At 45.4% G+C, this 20,212-nt stretch overlaps 1 protein-coding gene across 35 annotated transcripts in view; it reads right to left on the reverse strand.

Moving 5' to 3' along the window:
* Window positions 1–20,212, reverse strand: part of CLASP1 (cytoplasmic linker associated protein 1) — a 314,919-nt gene that overhangs the window by 261,517 nt on the left and 33,190 nt on the right. For all 35 annotated transcript variants that reach the window (XM_053312677.1, XM_053312569.1, XM_053312671.1 and 32 more), the window contains exon 2: window positions 8,704–9,195. In XM_053312677.1, the coding sequence (XP_053168652.1) occupies window positions 8,704–8,898 (195 nt within the window). In that variant the 5' untranslated portion in view covers window positions 8,899–9,195. The remainder of the gene's footprint in view (window positions 1–8,703; window positions 9,196–20,212) is intronic.

Below are 20,212 nucleotides of genomic sequence, written 5' to 3' on the forward strand. Positions count from 1 at the left end.
CAGATAATATTAATGCGGACAGAATCCAGCTGCTATAGCACCACCGGGTTGTCTTTTGCCCTACCCATGGCACTCCTCATACTGGCAATACCAGCACAGCCACAGAAAGATCAAGTTACTGGACACTAGAGACCCAGCAAAGCAACTGACTAGTCAACGCGCACAGCAGGACAACACACAATTCAACTGGGGACGGGCAGGTGGGGGGAAAGCAACTGCTGGCCAGGACAAAGGCTGAGTAGCAGCCATCGGGCAAAGAGGGCAAGAGGAAAGCGGAGGCCAACGGGCAGGGAGGGCAAGAGGAAAGCAGTGGCTGGGAGGAGGGCGAGAGGAAAGCCAAGAAGAGAACTAGAGGTGCAGATCCTCTGCGCTGGGTTCAGCTAGTTTTATTATAACATGCATTAATGCTTATCTATTTAGATGTGCAGTAATTTGCTGTCAAGTATTCTGGTGTATCTGTATATGAAAAAGCGGCATACAAATAAGACTGACTATAATAGAAGGGGCTGATAAGAGAAAATTAGAGGCGCAAATTATCATATTTATTCAAATATGAGGTGTCTCTGGATTTAAGATGACCCCCTTAAAAACAGAGGTTAAATACGAGTTATACCTGTATTTACCCGAAAGGGACAGAGTTTAAGATGACCCTCCTGATTTCAAACATCTTGGGGAAAACCTAGTCTTAGATTCAGGTAAATACAATTTTCTTTGCCTTTGTTGTTTCAGGTGCAAAAATGTCTAACAGACCAACCCTGCCCATCTGTTTTAATGGCATGCAGGGCAGGAGGCTAGATTTTTTAAAAAATAGAATTTAGTCCAAAATATAACTTGCACAAAGCAACTTCTTCCAAACAAATCATGATAAAGTTGAGCCTGGAATTGTCTGCAGGAAAGAGATGACACTTACAAGGGAAGCCTTCACTTGCCATGACATACTGTGCCCTATACAATTTCCTGCCCCTCTACACAGCTCGTTTGCTTTTCCTGTGTTACTATCTCCACTGTTCCTTTGGTCAAATATTCCAAGTTTCACAGAACAGAACAGGAGAGGATACATTAATTTTAATATATGAATTAAGTCATTTCATGCAAATATATATTTACATAACTTTAAAGATTTGGGGGTTATCTTGTCACAGGCTATGCAGCTTTGTGTATACCTTCATTTTCTTTTCTTTTTAATCTAGCAAGGAAAATTTAGGTCAAGAACCCCTGTAGAAGGCACAGCTAATGCAAATTACACCAGCATATTTATGGTAACGGCAGACACATAAAACAAAAAAGCTGAAGTGACATTGCCAAAGAAGAGCTACTTTAGAGACCTATATAAGCAGCTAAATAGCAAGAAGAATAGCCACGAATTCCTTCCTATCCAACCCTATTTCATCCAGAATAATTTCTATTTCTATTGGTTGGAAAAACAGAAATGGGATATTATGAATACACATATTTAATTCTTGCACCCATATCAGCTGAGCAATTGGAATTCCATACTGCACCAGCAATATTTGACATGAGTTTTTAGTATTTTAAAACAAGTTCTTGTATACACCAAAGCAACCTCCCTCACCCTATAATGGAAGTGAGATTTGACAAAGCTTGACAAATCCCAGGTGCCAGGGAGCCATGGCACCTAGAAATTAAATCCAGTAATTTTGTCGAGTGACCATTGTCTAGTTTCAATGTGTTTTGAGGTAGCTCTAAGATTTTTTGATTTTTTAAAAAAATGTCAAGACCTAGCATTTGGTCATTCCTGACATGACTAACATATCTGACAGGAATCAACCCCTTGGTATGAACAGTATCAAAACTCCTGACAAAACTATTCTTGTGTGAGTGGGGTTACCATTCACGGTAGTGTCTGAAAGGAGACGCATCTGGGAGTAGGGAACCTCTGCAAGATCACAATACACTGGAACAACGAGAAGTCTTTCAAGAGAGCATCTGGCAATTTCATATGTCAACCTGAACAACAACAAAATACTATTCAGCACAAGCATGGCTTCCATAAAGTGGGGTCATCTTCCACAGGCCACATGATAAACTAAAATAACTAAGATACCACACCGCACATGTAATCAGAAGAGCACCTGAACCATGCCCACTTCATGTTACTGTCCTGCTAATTCAGTGTTTCCTCCACCAAACTTCAACAGAACAAAAAGCACAGTTGAGGGCTAGTGCATTTCTTGTAGTAAGCAACCATCTGACAACAGCTTAACTTGTCTTAATGGGTGCGGCGAAATAGGCCTTTGTTCAGCCCAAAGGCTCCTAGAAGTTACACATCAGAACTTCCCTTGATTCTAGAGGCCATCTTGAACCATGTCTGCCTCACTCATCTGTTAGCTCCTGTGAAATTTCCCGATTGTCAAAGGTCCATTTGAGTGCTAAGTGGCCAGCCATCATGCAAAAGAATTCTTCTGTTGTCTTAGGACTTGCCACTAAACAGGCAAACACTAAGTCTTTGAATGCAATGTCCTGAGCTACCAACCCTGCCAGGATATCCCAGTTATGATCTCCCCTGTAAGACAGAGCAAACCACAACTTTTATTTTAAAAGATTGGGTCAGCTTTTGTCTGTATATCTCTTTTTGTTTTGCTCCTGATCTGCCTGGTTTTGTTTCCACCTTTGCTGGACTCTGGGCTGAGCCCATACTGCATGGCTCCTAGGAGCATGCACAGATCACCATGATGCAAATTTGTTTTCTGAACTGCAACTTAAGAACTAAGGTCTACTACTGAGCCTTCTGTTAGGAAGAATGGGCACCCCACTTTAAACTCAGCTCAAGCCATCTGTTCTACCTCTCAACTACAGAAGGTAAAATAAACCTTCAGTCACACACAGAGATGCAATATACAGAAGTCAATTTATCTGTGTCTGTATTTTTCCTATGGTCTTTGGTAGCATCTCATATTACAAAGAACAAAGCCAGCATCAGAGGTCAAATCAGGGGGCAGTCCTGTCGATTCCATGGTTTAGATATCTGGCAAACAGGTGGCTTTGGTGTAACTCGGCAGCTAGTTCTGCCCTCATATTTTTAAAGCTTCATCTAGAAACAAAATAAACAGAATGTTGCTTTTTTGAACACCAAGGAAGGAAGGGGGAAAAAGGAAATCAAATCCTGCAATACATTCCAAAGTGCACAGTATATGCTTATACTGAACTCAGGCAACAGCCCTATTCAGACATTTTTAAAAGATGCACTGTAACCGTGTCCAGTAACACAAACAAGTTGGAAGTTCCGCCCCCAACCTGCCACTCACCAAAGTACTTACAGCAGCCTTTGTCAGAACAGGGAAGAACCATATCCGTGATGGTGGGCACTCCCATTATCATGAGTCTAGACTGCCCCAGTCTCACAAATCACAGAAACACCCACCATCAAGGATATGGTGTTCACCCCCTCAGACAAAAACCACTCTAATCGTGAATGGTGCGCTGCCAGGGATGACTAACGAGGCTGAGGGCAGGACTTGCAGCCCATTTTAGACACAAGACTTAGAGCCATAAGTCCTAAAGTCGTAAGAACCTCCAGTGACTGGTGCTGGTGCCCGTCTTATATTTCTTTTTAGATTGTGAGCTCTTCGGGGACAGGGATCCATCTTATTTTATTAATTTATTTATTATTTCTCTATGTAAGCCACTTTGGAAACTTTTTTTTGTTGAAAAGTGGTATATAAATATTGGTGGTGGTGGTGGTGGCTGTAGTAAAGCACACAGTCTTTCTTAAAATGTTACTGTAACAACATGTCCCACCAACGCACATGGGTTTATCACCAGATTGGAAGAACCCCAATTAAAATTTTGACAATGACATCAAGGAATTTGAGACAATTTTTTCTATTCCATTTTATTATTGCTTGTTACTCCTTGTTTTCTGTCAGTGTTCTGTACTTCATATCCAGTACATTTTTTCCTCTGGTTTAATCAAAAGTGTTGGATTAGAGTAGTTCGATTACAATGTTATAAAAGATTTCTTCATTAGGCAGAGAATCTCTAGAAACTCATTGCACTCCTTTTAAAAAAAAATAACTATTTTTTACATCACTTATCTGAATATTTTTCATTACACCCAGCTTGACTTCAGTTTCTTCCTCCACTCTCCTTTCACACATGAGGATAAACATGGCTCAAGAAGCAACAATGCTAATTCTCTTCAGTTTTTAGGGCACAGCATTCCAGAAAGATTTTCTCAGCTCAAGAGAGAGGAGAACCGAGTTTCCTATTTTTTCAACTGAGAAATAAAATTCCCCATAATGCTCTTATTTCAACCATGACTCTAGAATCTCCAAATTAGAAAGGGGAGTTGCTTCCTTCATTATGACTATTTATGGCTTCACTGAAACTACCAGCAAGAGAACTATTTGCTAACAACTGGAGCACTTGCTGCTAAGAACTAGATAACCAAGGAGTTATAAATAGGCCTCAAAATTCAGTGACCAATACCTCAAGATCAACTTAAAGGTCCTGCTATGTCTCCAGTGAGGCCACGATGAACAACCACCAATTTCAAAGTTACTTCTTTTCAACTGTTCTGTTTTTTCTAAATTACTATTATTTATATATAATTCTCCAAGGCGTACCCTTCGCTAATCTCATGGTGGCAGCTCTCGCGAGAGTTCGCGAGCAGCTGCCTGGATAGTGACAGGGACGGGGGAGAAAATGGTGGTGGCAGCGGCCCAAAGCACCGCCGGTTCGGGGGGGGGGCGGAGCCAGCCAAGTTGGCTGGCAAGGGAAAGTGCCAGCAGTGGGTGAGGAGGGAAAGCACCAGCCGAGCTGGCCAGTGAGGGAGAGTGCCACCGGCGGGCGGGGAACAAAAGCACCGAAAGCAGACTGGGAGGGAGAGAACGGACTGGAGCTGAAGCGGGGGGGGGGGAGAGGAGAATGGACGGGCTGAAGGGAGGAGAGAAATGAAGATGGGGAAGAGAGAAAGGGAGAACTAGGGGCGCAGATGCTCTATGCCAGATCAGCTAGTTGAATATATTATGGAACTGGTTTCATCCATGCAGAAAAGCTTTCTTTACACTGTTGTTAGTTCAGCAGCCATTTTTCAATGGGCTAAGAGGAGGATATCTGCAGTAAACATAATACAGTCCAGAACATCATGTATTGTCAGCGCACAGAATTTATTTCATTCATCCTGCTAATGAAACAACAGATAGCATAGCCTATAACTCAGTTGAGTTCCAGTAAGATCATTATTTTCAAGCATTGTGTTAGCACTGAAAAGCGAACAGTTCAGTAATAGAGCACATGCTTTGAACACAGAAGATCCCAAATTTAATTTCTGACATCTCAGGTTAAAAGCCATCTTAACAGGGCAAGGAGAAAATTGCCTCTGAGGACTCAGGAGAGCCACTTCCAAATCAAAGCAGGCATTATGGGTTAAGACCAGGGTTGCTCAACTTTGGCCTTCCTGCAGATGTTGGCCTACAACTCCCATAATCCCTGGCTAACTTTGTAAATTTTTAAATTTTGGATTATTTATTGATTTGTTTTAAGCTGTTTTTAATATTTAATTGATTTTAAATTTTGTTTTTATTTGTTGTGAACTGCCCTGAGACCTTGGGTTAGGGCGGTATAAAATGCACTAAGTAGATAGATAGATAGATAGATAGATAGATAGATAGATAGATAGATAGAATTGGCCACTGGCTGGGGTTTATAGGAGCTATAGTCCAAAAACTGCTGGGGGGGGGCCTAGGTTGAGCAGACCTGGGTTAGATGGACCACAGTATACGACACACAGTCAAACACACTAATGCCAGTGGGTTGCAAGCATAGCATTCACGGAACATTAACCTTCACAACTGCCACATCCAGTTCCCAATGCAGAACAGCATGGCCAGTCCCAGACACTTCCAGTGGTCCCTCTAATTTTTTTCATCACTGAGTGGAATGAGTTTTGTTCTGGGCGGCAGTATCAAGGCACTGTGTGCACACCTGCATTCAGAGTGGGGCCTTCTAGATTCAACCTGAGCGGGATCTAAAATTAACTGAGCGGACATCAAAAAACTTGTGAGCAAGCACAGGTGTGCACACCTTAGAGGGAACAGTGGACCCTTCTTAGAATTTCTGTCTAGGGTACATGCCATCATAGAGGCCTATCTCCCACAATTAGTATGAAAGTCACTTGAAACTCCCTCTACATCAACACCTGCTCCATACAGCAAGCCAGTCAACTGTACTAACTCCCCAAGTGGGTGAGCCCCATGTTTTGTCTCCATGTCACAGCAAACCACCAGGAGAATATCTGACAGCAGCATGGCAACAAACCATGCAGCCAAGGGGCAAGCTAGCACACAAGCAGAGTAGTCTCCATGGGACAGCTCTGCCATGAGAAGCAGGCCCAAGATACAGCCATTAGCCAGCTTCCTTTTCAGGGTGTGGGTGTGCTAGGAGCATACTGGTTATACAAGATTTCTCACAATGTTTCTATCAAATGCTTGAGAACATGCATAGTCCCAATGCACAAACCGTACCCACGCGTCCACACTGCTCCTAAGTAGACCGTCAAGTACTAAAGAGGGCTTTTACCACACGTCTGCACCTGATATGTGGTGAATATCATCTCTCCCTATCTTCAGGGTCGAAAATACTGATACCAGACATTTGTGAGCTAGTCATCAGTTCATTCTCCAGATTTATGCCCTGTCTTTCCATCACAAAAATGTTTATGGCTCACAATATTTAAAACCATAACCAATACCAAAAGAAAATATAAATAGATTTTAAATCATAATTCAATAAAGATAGAACAGCAGCAGCAGATGGTTACAATATTAAGAGGGAACAAAACAATTAAGTAAATGGCAGGCCAAATGCTTGCCTAAACAAAAAATACTTTCCAACACTGGCAGAACAGTATCAAGGAGGGAGCAAGAGGAACCTCTTGAGGCAGAAATTTCCACGTTCTGGGTGCTACCAGCTTGCCACTGAGAAATCCCTTTCCTTCATCTCCACCAACTGCTTGACAGTTGTGCCAAGACCCACAAATAGGCCTTCCCAGCTGAACACAGAGCACCATACAGAAAGAGGCAACAATATCTTGGTCACAAACTCTTAGGGCTTTAAAGATTTTATCCAGCACCCCGAATTTTGTATAAAACAAACTGGAAGTCATTGAGATTAGTATAAAAGTAAACATGCTCTATAAGACAAGGGCAACCCCCCACCCTCCTTTGAGCTACCACCAGTGCTTATCCAGCTCCCAAATATCCTTCCAGTTGAAGAATGCCCATCAGTGTAAAGTTATATGCAACACAACACTAGGCTGCTACCACAGACAGCTGTCCCAGGTCAAGTTGTCCCTCTCCGTAACATGAAATAAAACTTATGCTGTCTCTTGACATCAGTTTGTGGGGTGGGACGCTATCTTGGTGACCAAAAACTGTATTTACCTGAATCTAAGACTAGGTTTTTTCCCAGTCCTTTGATGTTAGAAATCAGGGAGTTGTCTTAAATTCAAAGTCCTCTTCCTTTCAGGTAAATACAGTACAACATATAACCTGTATTTTATATGTATAACATACATATAACCTGTATTTTAAGGGGGTGGTCTTAAATGCAGTGTCGTCTTTGATTTGGGTAAATACAGTATTATTCTCCCACTACCACAGGTGGCACTGGCATTTCTATCAACCAGCGGCCACCATCACCATTTCCACCCCTCTAAGAATGCTGATATGTGGAGGGAAACTGCAGCCCCCAATGGGCACCAGACATTTTTTTCCCAACACTGCTTCAGAATACCTACATTGAAAATTCTGTTTTGCAACAAAAATAATAATGATAAAGTGGCAGCTAATTAAAAAAATGGCAGCCAGACCCAATTTTACCCAAGGGATTCTCCAGTTCAGGCATTGTGATGGGCCCTGCCAGGGTGCTGGGATTTTGGACAGCTGCCCACTATTGCTAATTCCCAACGATGGGTTTGTCATCACGCTAAGCAACTTCTACACTAGCAGTAACAGCCAATGAGGAGGAGGGCTGGAAAACAAAGTATAAAAACATCAGGAAGGACACAGAATAAACCTATGGGAGGAAGTTCTATACATATGAAACAGAAGGAGGAGAACTTGACATGGAGCTGCCATTTTTTTGCATAAGCCCTGTGGTTCTTATACCATGTACCTTTATAAAATCTGTCCCAAGTCCAATTTTGTATCAATATAATTCTGACTAGATATCTTTATGGAGGCCCGTAAAGAGAGTGGCAAATCATATAAATACTTCTCCTACGCTCTTGCTAAGGGAATTCCCCAAAACCCAATGCTGCCAGAGACTGGAACACGTCAATATAAGTGGAGTACACCATAAGGTGCTATAGGCTTTGTCCAAAAACATCCAATATGGGCCACTGTCATGAGCAAGGATACCAAATTTGGTGGAACGACAGTCTAATAATGGCAGATCCTATTTTTAGGGAAAGATGCTTAATTCAGTCAAGTTCAGATATTTGCTTTGTAACCTCTCCCAATTCTACTGTGTACATATTTACTTATTTTGGTAGTATGAAGTGTCACAAAGTGGAAAACGTGTCACTGCAGACATTGATCACTAAGAGAACAAGCTCAATAGTCTTTGCAAGCTAAGCAAGGAGTGTAATTTTCATAGCCAAAAGGAAAAGTCTGTGCAAACCAGCCAAAATTTGAAACAATGCTTGGCCTCAGCAATCTCATCTCTACAAACTAATCTTACCTTATAATTGCTGGAATTGACCCATGAGGTAGCAAGACCATCAACCATTTTATCCAGCATGGTCTGATCGTGTTCAAGATCAGCAGATTTTTGTCTATCCAAGAAATAATCTATCAGTTCCTGGCCAACCTGAAGTCTCTTCCCAACATCCTTCTGCAGAACCTGTGTCAAGCAATACTCCATTGTGGGCTCCATGATGTGCTAGGAAAAGACAGCACACTTAATGGGAAAGATAGAGGGCAGCAGGTTTGACAAGTCCTGTTGCAGATGTATTCTCTAGGTCGCCTCTTTGTTCGATGAAGGTTACCACGGGCCTGGATTTCAAAGACTTGATTCTGGGAATGACAACAATGCACCATGTGTGTCTGAAGAGCAGCTGGCAGGTTATTAAAAGTTCAATTTAAATAACTAGTAACAGATAAATAAAGCAGAGTGTGGGCCAGCCGGGTTGTATGACCAGGTCTGTGATGCTTCCTAATTCAACAGTCCATCCTGGGGGGAAAAATTTAGAGAGACAAAAGTTAATGACAAAACTAAACAACAAAAATCTAAAACAGCATAAAGCTACAGATGATACCTTCACAGCACAAGTCTATGCATGTTTATTCAGATGTAAGTCCCATGGTAGTCAATGAGTCTTACACACAGGTAAATGTGATTAGGAGTGCAACCTGAGTTGCCAAGTCAATTAAAAAGCCCTTTCTGTATCAGTTCCTTTGCAACAAGCTCCTAGAACAAAATAGGAAAATCTGGGTCTAAAAATGAGGTCTGAGCATGGAACTTGATGTATTCTCAAGTCTTACACAGCACTGCTGTTATATGGGGCATCAATCATTGCAGAAAAACATATTTTGTCAAGAACCAAATAGAGATGGCAACTTATACAGACTTCTGACATTGACTCAGATGTATGCAGACCGATATTGCCATAGGACTTGTCTGTCTAAATCAAATGTTTTACACACACACACACACACACAGCAAATGACAGTAAGGTTTTGCACATTTGTTGCAACACCCTGCAATCTTGAGAGAAAGCAGGCCTAGATGAGTGCATTAAACCCTTCAGTCAGCATCATGCTTAAGATGATACTTAGCTAATACCATGAGAAATGCCCGACAATCAGGAGTTACATTATGTAGTACTCAGAACACTAGTTCTATTCTGGGTTCTATTAGATAAATAAAAATGGTCCATATAAAACCTGCAACAATCCTAGTGTTGAATGTACTTAACCTATTACCAAAGATTCTGATCACATATATTGACAGGGCCTCGTAGGCTGAGAAACTTGGTATCTCTATTAAAGGCAACAGGACCCAGCAAGTGTCCAACTGGTCTGTTTTTGTTGCAATAGAACCATGGTTCAATCATCTAAAATTGAAACATTGATATGACTTAGTTGTGGATATGCCCCCCCCCCAAAAAAGGCAGCTGTGAAACAGCTTCTGCTGGTTATGCATATGCAGCCTTAACTGTGCATATTTATTTACTGCACAAGTTGTCCCAGGGAGCTTCCTTAAAGTAAGGGAAGCCTTCCCAGAAGTCTAACAATGGCTGCAGTTCTAAGCACACGTCCTTGAAAGTAAACCAACAGGATAGTGTATTTAGGTTCAGGATACAAGGCAAATCCCATCTTGCCCCACCCAAAGAAAGGGGGCGGGGGAGAGAGACCCAGGGTCAAATGAGGCTACAGGACTTGTTCAGGCTCCTATGGAAGCAAATGTATAGCTTATAAAGGGAAAACATGTCTGGGTCCTGATAGGGACGGGGGCAAGGAGCAGCATTCCCACGCAAGTCCCACGCTTGGAAAAATGCACACTTCCCTGGAAAACACGTGTGCCACCTTTGCCCTTTGAGTGTCAATGCACTTGAGCTGCAACTTAACAATAGACACTACCCTGCGAGACTTTCAAACATTCTTCTACCCCACTTTCTTTGGTATGCATAGCCCACAATGGGCTTTCCTTGCAGCAGTGGCATTTAACAGAGAGAGGCACTCTGAACATGTTCTCTGACACATGACAGGGAGCAACAAGGACTTTCAGCATGGAAAGTGCATAACCAAAGGCCCCTTAGAGCTGCTGCTGCTATTTGCACTGGATATATGCATATTAATTAGATTTATCATCATCATCATCATCATCATCTATATCCCGCTCTTCCTCCAAGGAGCCCAGAGCGGTGTACTACATACTTGAGTTTCTCTTTCATACTTCTGTGACAGGATACATCCTATTAATAACAAACAACCCTGTTATCAGTACTAATACGGCACATTCCTCGTACACCAGGCAATGACACAAATTAAGGTTCTGCATTAGCTTCTGTCAATGCTGGATAAAAGTATTATCTAGTATAAACAGTAACTTTTTTTGTCTTTGCCCTCATGTAAGCAGGTAAGCATAAAGATTACGTGTAGAAAGTAGCTATGATCAAATTAGAACTACTGCTTCCAACAAACTCCCCACACATGTCACCAAACAGCAATTCAATTATTTTTATATATAGATATAAAATATTTATTTATTTTATTGCACATATGCAATCATGGGCAATACAGTCCTACCACTCGTACTGTCTGGTCTTTCATCTATATTCTTACGTGCAAGTGCCTTTAAACTACTTGTTTTCAGTAGGACTTTTCTGCTTCTTAGAGAAGCCAAGGAAACACACAGGCTGGAGGTTTCCTCCATGACAATACTGTCGACACTTCTGTATCACTTTACCAGCAGCTGCAGCCTCTCTGCTCCCTTCCCCCTCCATAATGAAATGAATCGCGCGCACACTACAGAAATATATTCACACAAGGGCATGCTCTCAATTAACTCTGGCTGACAGACACTCCCCCTTTCCCCCAACTTCAGCTTCCCATGTGCCATTGCTTCTATGGCATATAAAATAATGCTTGACATATATATAATACCACCACCACCACCCCATTCCAAAGGCATCCAATCTTAACAGGCACCCTTAATCAAAAAAGGGAAAGTAACTTTCTAATAATAACATTGAAAACTCCTGGTTGTATAGAAACTAGGGCATACTTGAAAGAAAGCAGGTCAAGCAAAGAGAGAGGGGGAGACAAAGAGAAAAATCATAAGGCTGTAAAGCAGATCTCTCGTTATGTAAACAACCAGAGCAAACCCACAGGCATCATCCATCCAGTAGCGCACCCCAGTTGCCTTTTATCTGAAGAGCAGGATCTCTGCAAAGTCAGCTTCCTGTCTGTCCTCTCTTATATAGAGACTATATTTACAAGTCATCACGGTTCCAGTTATTTTGTTTCTTTACTGGTTGTCACTGCTCCTGACAAAACTCCTCTGGGTTTGACTGCTTGTTAGCTATTTATCCAAAACATTTATAACCCATGTCTTCACAATAATAAACTCAAAGTAGACTTGATTTCTTTAAGTAACACAGACCTTGCACAACATCTGTTCTCACACCATGTCAGACCCAGCAGAAGTCCCAAAATACTAGACAATATCCTCCTCTATCCGAAAAGTGGGAGAGAGATCAGAACAATGGGAAGAAACAGACTTTACTGCTAGGTTGCAAGACATTGGGAATGAAAATTGAGTAATAAAAGGGACCAATTCCCTGAAACAAAGGATTGTAAACCAAAGTCTTTAATATCCTTAGTAAAGAGTTTGGGAACAATTGTTTTGGTTTGCAATAATCCCTAAAGCAACCAAATATTTAAAGAGGAATTTGAATAGTTCTTTTGGGTGTTCAAAACACTTGACATTTCAGTTATCTTGTTACAATCCTTACAACAGCCCTGTAAAGCAAGCAAAAATTATCCCCCTATTGCAACTAGGGAGGCTACCTAGTGAGTTCACCACAAACACAAAGTGTAATGCAAGTCCCTTAACCACTATGCTGCATCAGATCTTAAACGTACCAGCACTTATCAGATGTTATTAGCTCAAAGGCTCACTTGGGTTATCAGATCAAAGCTGCTTGGCAGATTCAAGTAAAATTTTAAATGCAACAGAACAACTATTATTCAAATATCAGAGACGTAAGTTTTGGGCGGTGTAAAAATATGATAGATAGATAGATAGATAGATAGATAGATAGATAGATAGATAGATAGATAGATAGATAAAAATATTAGCAGTATGGATGCAAGCCTCTTTGATGTTAAGTTCTGCAATCATAAACCACATAACCTAGCTGTATTAATGGCCTTCTAGATCACTTGGACTTAAAATGCTTGAACTACTGACTTTGGATTGTGCCTTACATATGAAGCTTTTATGCTGATCTAAACATTCAGCTACCTGAACGTCTCAGGTGCTCATTAGACCACAAGTAAATGAGAACGCAGGGTCAAGGAAACTGCTACAGGAAGCAATTCCACCTCTTCTCCTAAAAAGTCCACATGTCCCAAACAATTTAGGGCAGTAGGACTGAAAAGGAACATTGGGTCTTACCTGTGAAGGGTCCTTTTTCAACGTAATCGGAGACCATCCTGCAGTATGGGGTATTTCCTCATACCTTCAGGAAATGACAGGAAGTTATCACAGCAAAGCTTTCCTGGAGGGCCAGTCTGACCCCTAGTCCCCAGTTCCTGTACCGACCGTCGTGCCGAAGGATGATGCTGTGAATAACTCAGTGGAGAGAGAGTCCTATATCAAGGTTAGTGTCAGAAGGAGTCTTTGACCATTGCCCATAGGTCTGCCCAACCGCGCAATGCCGTTTTGGTTCATTGTTGGTCCTCTTAAACCTGCCCTTAGGCTAACCTTCTTCTTCTATTCTTACGTTAATGTTATTTATTATTATTATTATTATTTTACATATATACATCTACCTCTTACACGTAAAATGCTGGTAACTTAGATACTGCTTCCACTTTCGCGGGTTGGGTCAGATAGTCTCCAATTACGTTGAAAAAGGACCCTTCACAGGTAAGACCCAATGTTCCTTTTTCCAACGTAATCGGAGACCATCCTGCAGTATGGGGCATACCCAAGCTAGAGACATTCTACCTGCCAGCCTGGCAGGGTCGCAGAAGTGTATTAGACCACCTGTTGGAGCACTGTGCGGCCCATGGCTGCCTGCTCCTCGTGGACAGCTGGAATTTTGTAATGTTTGATGAAAGGAGCGATAGAAGCCCATGTTGCTGCTTGACATATAGTCTGGAGTGAGGCTTTTGCTGAGAATGCCGCTGAGGCGGATGCGCTCCTTGTGGAGTGTGCGGTGATGCCACTAGGAACCGGAATCTTTAGAGCGTTGTAGGCCAGTATGATTGTATCTCTTATCCACCTGGCCAAAGTGGCTTTGGAGACCTTGTTTCCCATTGATTTGGGATTACAGGAAACGAAGAGGGCCTCCATCTTGCGGAATGGTCTAGTTCTCCGTATGTATATGCGCAGCGCTCTCCTAACATCCAGCGAGTGCCACGCTCTCTCCCTGGGGTGTGAGGGTTGTGGACAAAAGGAAGGTAATACAACTGGCTGTGACCAGTGAAAGGTTGAGCTAACCTTGGGCATGAACGTGGGATCCAGGTATAATATCACTGCCTCCTTCTGGAAAATGCACAATTCCTTCCGCACTGATAGGGCGCTTATTTCGGAAATCCTGCGTGCGGAAGTGATTGCCACCAAAAACAGTACTTTACCTGTAAGTACCTTAAGAGATGCCTCCTTCAGAGGTTCGAATGGAGAACCCGTGAGCGCATTAAGGACCCTGTTCAGGTCCCATGAGGGAAATCTAGTTATAGGCGGTGGGGCCAGGTTAGCTGCCCCCCTCAGGAAACGTTTTATATGGCTATGAAGTAGGGTCGAGTCCTTCAATCTCAGTTCCAGAACGGAGGCCAGAGCTGAAGTCTGTCTTCTGAGGGTGCTCGGTTGTAGCCCCTGATCTAGGCCATCTTGCAAGAATAATAATACATCCTGAACCTTTGCTGCTGTGGGATGAATTCCCTTTCTTCTGGCCCATAGAGAAAAGGCCCTCCAGGTAGTCTGGTAGATTCTGTTGGTGGATGCTCTCCTGGAGGCCAGAATAGTATTCTGTACTTTGAGGTGATACCCCAGCGCTGCTAGACTCTCCCGCTCAATGTCCAGGCGTTGAGTTGGAGCCAGTCTGGGTCAGGGTGCAGTATGGGGCCCTGGAATAAGAGATCTGCCCGTTTGGGAGAAGCCAGGGTGGCCGCACCGACATGTCCAATAGATCGGCAAACCACGGGCAACGCAGCCATCTGGGCGCAATTAGTATGAGCTGTGCTCGCTCTTGCCGAGTCTTCTGAAGCACTCTGGCTATTATTGCTGTGGGGGGGGGGAGGCGTAGAGCAGGCCCACTGGCCAGCGGGTTGATAGGGCATCCATCCCCTCCGCCTCTGGATGATGGAACCGAGCAAAGAAGCGTTGCACCTCCCTGTTCTCACTGGTTGCGAATAGGTCTACTACTGGCCAACCTATTTCCCTGGCTATTGAATCGAATACCTCTTGGTTCAGAGTCCACTCTGCTGAGTCTACCTGCCTCCTGCTGAGCCAGTCCGCCCTGTGGTTTGCGGCGCTGCTCAGATGTTCTGCCCTTATGGACAGGAGATTTCTCTCTGCCCACGTGAAGAGCCTGGCTGATTCTCACATGAGTGCCCTGGACCTCGTTCCGCCCTGGTTGTTGATGTGGGATTTTGCCGTGGTGTTGTCTGTGCGGATGTGAACATGCCGATGCTTGATGTGTGGTAAGAAGCAGATCAGGGCCAGGCGTATGGCCCTGAGTTCCAGTAGGTTGATCGGGTATCTGCCTTCCCGTGGATGCCAAATTCCCTGGACGAAGAGACATCCTAGGTGGGCTCCCCACCCCTCCAGGCTTGCGTCTGTCATAATTGTTACTCTGCTCGGGATGCTGAATGGCAGTCCCCTGGATAGAGCTCGGGACCTCCACCAGAGGAGTGACACCCGGACCTTGAGTGGGACCCGGATACGGATCTGTGCGCGTGTCCTGATGTCGTCCTGGTGTGGAAGGAGGAGCCACTGTAGATTGCGTGAGTGCCACCTGGCCCAAGGAGTGCACTCTATGCAAGCTATCTTGGAGCCCAGCAGCGTGGCGAGTTCCATGACGTGGCTGGAGCTCCCATCCAGTATACCGGATATGAGTTGAGATATTTTGGCTCTCCTCTCTGGGGCTAGAGAAATGATCCCCCTGGCCGTGTCAAAGACCGCCCCTAGGTGAAGGAGTCTCTGCGTAGGTAGGAGATGGCTCTTTTGGTGGTTTACCACGAATCCGTGGAGGCTCAGGAGTTCCAGGGTCTTTTGAATATCTCTCCTGGCCTTTGGCCGTGATGGTGCTCGGATAAAGAGATCGCCCAGATACGGATGAATGCGGACACCCCACACCCCACCCCGTGGTCCTGATGTGAGCGATCAGTGCTACCATGATTTTTGTGAACACTCTGGGTGCCGAGGATAGGCCGAAGGGCATCGCCCGGTATTGGTATTCCTAGTTGTTGAAGGTGAATCCCAGGAAGTGCCGGTGATCCGGGTGAATTGGGATGTAGAGGTAGGCCTCTGACAGGTCCACTGATGCCAGAAACTCCTGGACCTTTACTACCTCCTTGATAGTTCTGAGGGACTCCATCCTGAAAGTATGCTTCAAGATGTACCAGTTCAGGGGTCTCAGGTTTAGAACTGCCCTCCAGGACCCATCTTTTTTGGGGACCAGAAAAAGTATCAAGAAAACGCCGCACCCAGATTCGGTCCTAGGTACTTGTTCTATCGCTCCTATCTGGAGTAGGTGTTGTATGGCCCGTGCCATCTGATGTCTCTTTTCTGGATTCCTGGGAGTTCGCGTGACACAAAAGCTGTCGGGGGGTGGGGATGAGAACTCCAGGGAGAGGCCTTCTGAGACCATCTGGCGCACCCACTGGTCGGAGGTGGTCATAGCCCAGGCTTCCTGGAAGAGTTACAACCTGCCTCCAACCGCAGATGAGTCATTGTCTACGTTGTTGAAAAGTGGGGGCCCAGAATTGTTTGTTGAAGGGTTGACGGGCCCCGCCCCTGGGTCGTTGTTGTTGCCAATGGGGTCGGCTGGAAGGTCGCTGGTTGTATTGGTGGTAGTCCCAAAAGGAGCTGCTTGACGAATAACTGGACTGTCTGAATGAGGGACGAAAATTCCTTGTTTGGCCCCCTGTCCTGAACGGTCTTGGGGCTTCTCCCCTGGCGGATGGCATCGTCTTCTTCTTCTCCTTGGTATCCACTAAGACGGGTTCCAATGAGTCTCCAAACAACTTTGCACCCTTGAACGGGGTAGAGGCAAAATTTAGCTTGGACTTGGAGTCTACCTTCCAGTGCTTAAGCCATAGCCAGCACCGGACAGCTACCGCCGAACCTATGGCTCTAGAGGCCTGTTGGATGCAGGCCAGACTGGAATCTGCCATGAACGCTGTGGCCCTGGCCATCTTACTGATGCCCTGGTGCAGTTTTGTATTCTCGGGTGGAACCAGTTGGACCAGTTCCTAGGCCCAGAGAACCGATGCTCTGGCAAAGACCGGGTTTGCTGCCGCTGCCCTCACTACGTTTGCCGATGCTTCGTGTGCCTTTTTAAGGAGGAATTCGCATTTTTTGTCCTCTGGGCTCTTGAGCTGTTCTTCTCCCTCCTTACTAAGTACTGCTCCTGACGCCAATTGGGTAATCGGGGCATCTACCACTGGGGGGGGGGCGCTAACAGCGTGGCCACCTCTGGTGGGACAGCGTAAAATTTGTTGTAGAATTGGGACATGGACTTGTGAGAGAAAGGCGTCTCCCATTCCGCCATTAGGGTGGCTAGGAACAGCTGGGGAAATGGAATTATGGGGGTGGGGTTGGAAGTGGACGGAAAAGCGTCCTGGTCCAACCCCTGGCTAGCTTTTGGAGTCTCCATAGGGGATACAACGTTAATGGTGCATCGCACTTTGGCTAGTAGCACCTCATAATCCCTTTGTGCAAACAAGTGGACGGAACAGGCTGCTTGTTGGGACAACTCCTCTTCCTCTGATATCTCCCCTTCTTCTGTCCCCGAGGAAGAGTGTCCAGACCCCTGCAGGTTTACTGGGCCCCCAGGTGTCACCGGTGGTCCCTTCGTCCCCTGAGGGGCGGGCACTACTTGTGGTCTACTTGGGGGGACCCCGTGGGGTGGCCCTATGGAAAGGGCACCTCAGAGTCTGAGGGAGAAGAGGGGGGGTGGAGCTGCCTCCTCTTTCTGCTCATGGGTGCCCTGGGGATGAATCGCCCTTGCTCGCCCTCTGGGATGGCCCCCCTTAAAATACCTGAATCGGGTGATGAGGAAGAGTCTCTCCTGTGTCGCGTTCTGCCCCTGGGTAGAGGGGGTCCCACCTCCACCGCCAGGAATGGGAGAAAAGACCTCAGCTCCCTGGCTATGAGCCCCTTAAGCCACGTGGCTCCCTCCTCCGAGATTTGGGGTTCTGCCCCCTGCCCCCACGGGGGGTTACTCATGGTGCCAGTCAGCCGTGTCCCAACCGCCTCCGTTGGCTGCGGCTCCATAGCGGCTGCGTCCGCGGCGCCCCCAAGCCCAACCGTGATCGCCGTTGCCACATTCTGTGGGGTTGGCGTGCCGGTCGCCGCAGTGTCTGGACCTTTCTGGGCCAATTCTGCTCCCTAGTGAGCTAGGAGTTGCGGGGAAGGGATGTGGCGAGGCTGTCTCTGCTGGCAGACAGCCTGCAAGAGCAGGCGCTCGCTCAGCCGCGCAACCGGTGGCTTGACTGTTTTGCGGCGTTTCCAGTCCGCTGCCGGCTGTTTCGCTGCCCATTTCTCCCTCTTTTTTGTCTTTTTTGCCTTCTTGCATGGGGGGGGGGTTCCGTCCCCTTAGGGGGTGCAGTGTCTGCCTCAGCCCCCTTCAAAAGGGTGACGCTGGCGTCTGGGCTGGTCACTGCCCCCGTAGGAAGGGTGGCGTTTGGGGCTTCCCCCCCCCCTTTTGTGTGCCGCTCTCCGCCCCCAGATCGAGGGTGGCGGTTTGAATCTTTGCGAGGGGCTGGTAATCCCCCCATTGTTCCCCCTCCAACAATGACGCCAAAATGGCGTTGGCGGCATGAGGGCGCTCCATAGGCGGTAGTCAGAGCAAGTTAGAGCGAGAGCGGGGAAGTTAAAAAGTAGAGGGAGGCGCTGGGAAACAGACCGGAGTATAGGGCTGAAGCGAGGCGCTCGGCAAAGAAGCCCTGGCCCAGAAGATCGGGGGTGTGTGTGAAAAAGATGGAGGAAAAGTTCACTTGCCGGAGCTCTCTCTCCTTCATGCCAATCCTGAGGCGACAGGAAAAGGAACTGGGGACTAGGGGTCAGACTGGCCCTCCAGGAAAGCTTTGCTGTGATAACTTCCTGTCGTTTCCTGAAGGTATGAAGAAATACCCCATACTGCAGGATGGTCTCTGATTACGTTGGAAAAAGCATCCCAGTTCCTATACCCACTGCATCCAGGTCTTCCACCTTATCCCAACCTCACTTTACAAGCAAATACTGCATTAGCTTGAGGCTGCACAAGTCTAATTACCTGTTGATTAATAACAGCAGGGTTTTGCCAAGTTTCCCTCTGACAGCACACTGTTGGGAAAGGACTGTATGAATGGTGATGACCAGGCAGTAATCTGCCATGGTACAGCTTACATCTGAGGAGCCTCTAAAGCAGAATGTTGACTGGATGGGGCCAAGTGGCCTATTCCATCTGCAAGTCAGCTTGATCACATCTTCAAGGGTTGGCCCACTTCCACCCTCCCCCCCAAATTATGTAATATGTTCTCAAAAATGCTGACTGAAGGATTTCCCCAAGAAGTGAGGGTGAGAAGACAATAACTGGTACTGTTGTACATTCTGTGCTTTAAGCTTCACTCTGGACATCTAGGCCTAACACATCCCTGACTAATAAGAGTTCTTTGAAGAGCTCTCCAAGTACGGCTGCTTTGTGGATAGATGCTCTGAAATGGCCCTAGAGGTCCAAACTAGAGTCTCTCTTTGTTTAGAAGAGTTTTAATACAACCCAACCCTTGTATTGAGCTCATTATGCTTGTGACCCTCCTTTTTCAACTATTTTCTTTGCACAATAGCTTCTGTATTTGGGCATTCTTACTGGTATTAAATTAAGTCTGAAATTTTGTCAACAGTTCTTCAGGAGACAGCAGCTCTGAAACGAACGGGGGTGGGGGGAACTGCTCCATTTAGATTTTCAAAATTTCATACTAATGTGCCAAAATATAGGTCCAATCGTGCTATTCTAAATAAAAAGATTCCATCCTGAAGTTAGTAGGCTAGTGGTATTTGGAGGTTTATTATTATCATTACTATTATTTTACATTCCACAGGGCAGAGGTAGGCATCCACTGGTAAATTACTGGATGATCTGCCGTATGCTGGCAAGGATCTCTGACTCAACTGGGTAACAATAGCAACACCAAAGCGGCTTCCCCCCACCTCTAAATTAAAAGTCACAATGTCTGATCTGTAATAACTCAAATGTGTATTCAGATATATGCAAGGAACATCCCAGTTTTCATCCTAGAGTGCAGCAGGTCAC

This window comes from Hemicordylus capensis, chromosome 1 (genome assembly GCF_027244095.1).
Source record: "Hemicordylus capensis ecotype Gifberg chromosome 1, rHemCap1.1.pri, whole genome shotgun sequence".
NCBI lineage: Eukaryota > Metazoa > Chordata > Lepidosauria > Squamata > Cordylidae > Hemicordylus > Hemicordylus capensis.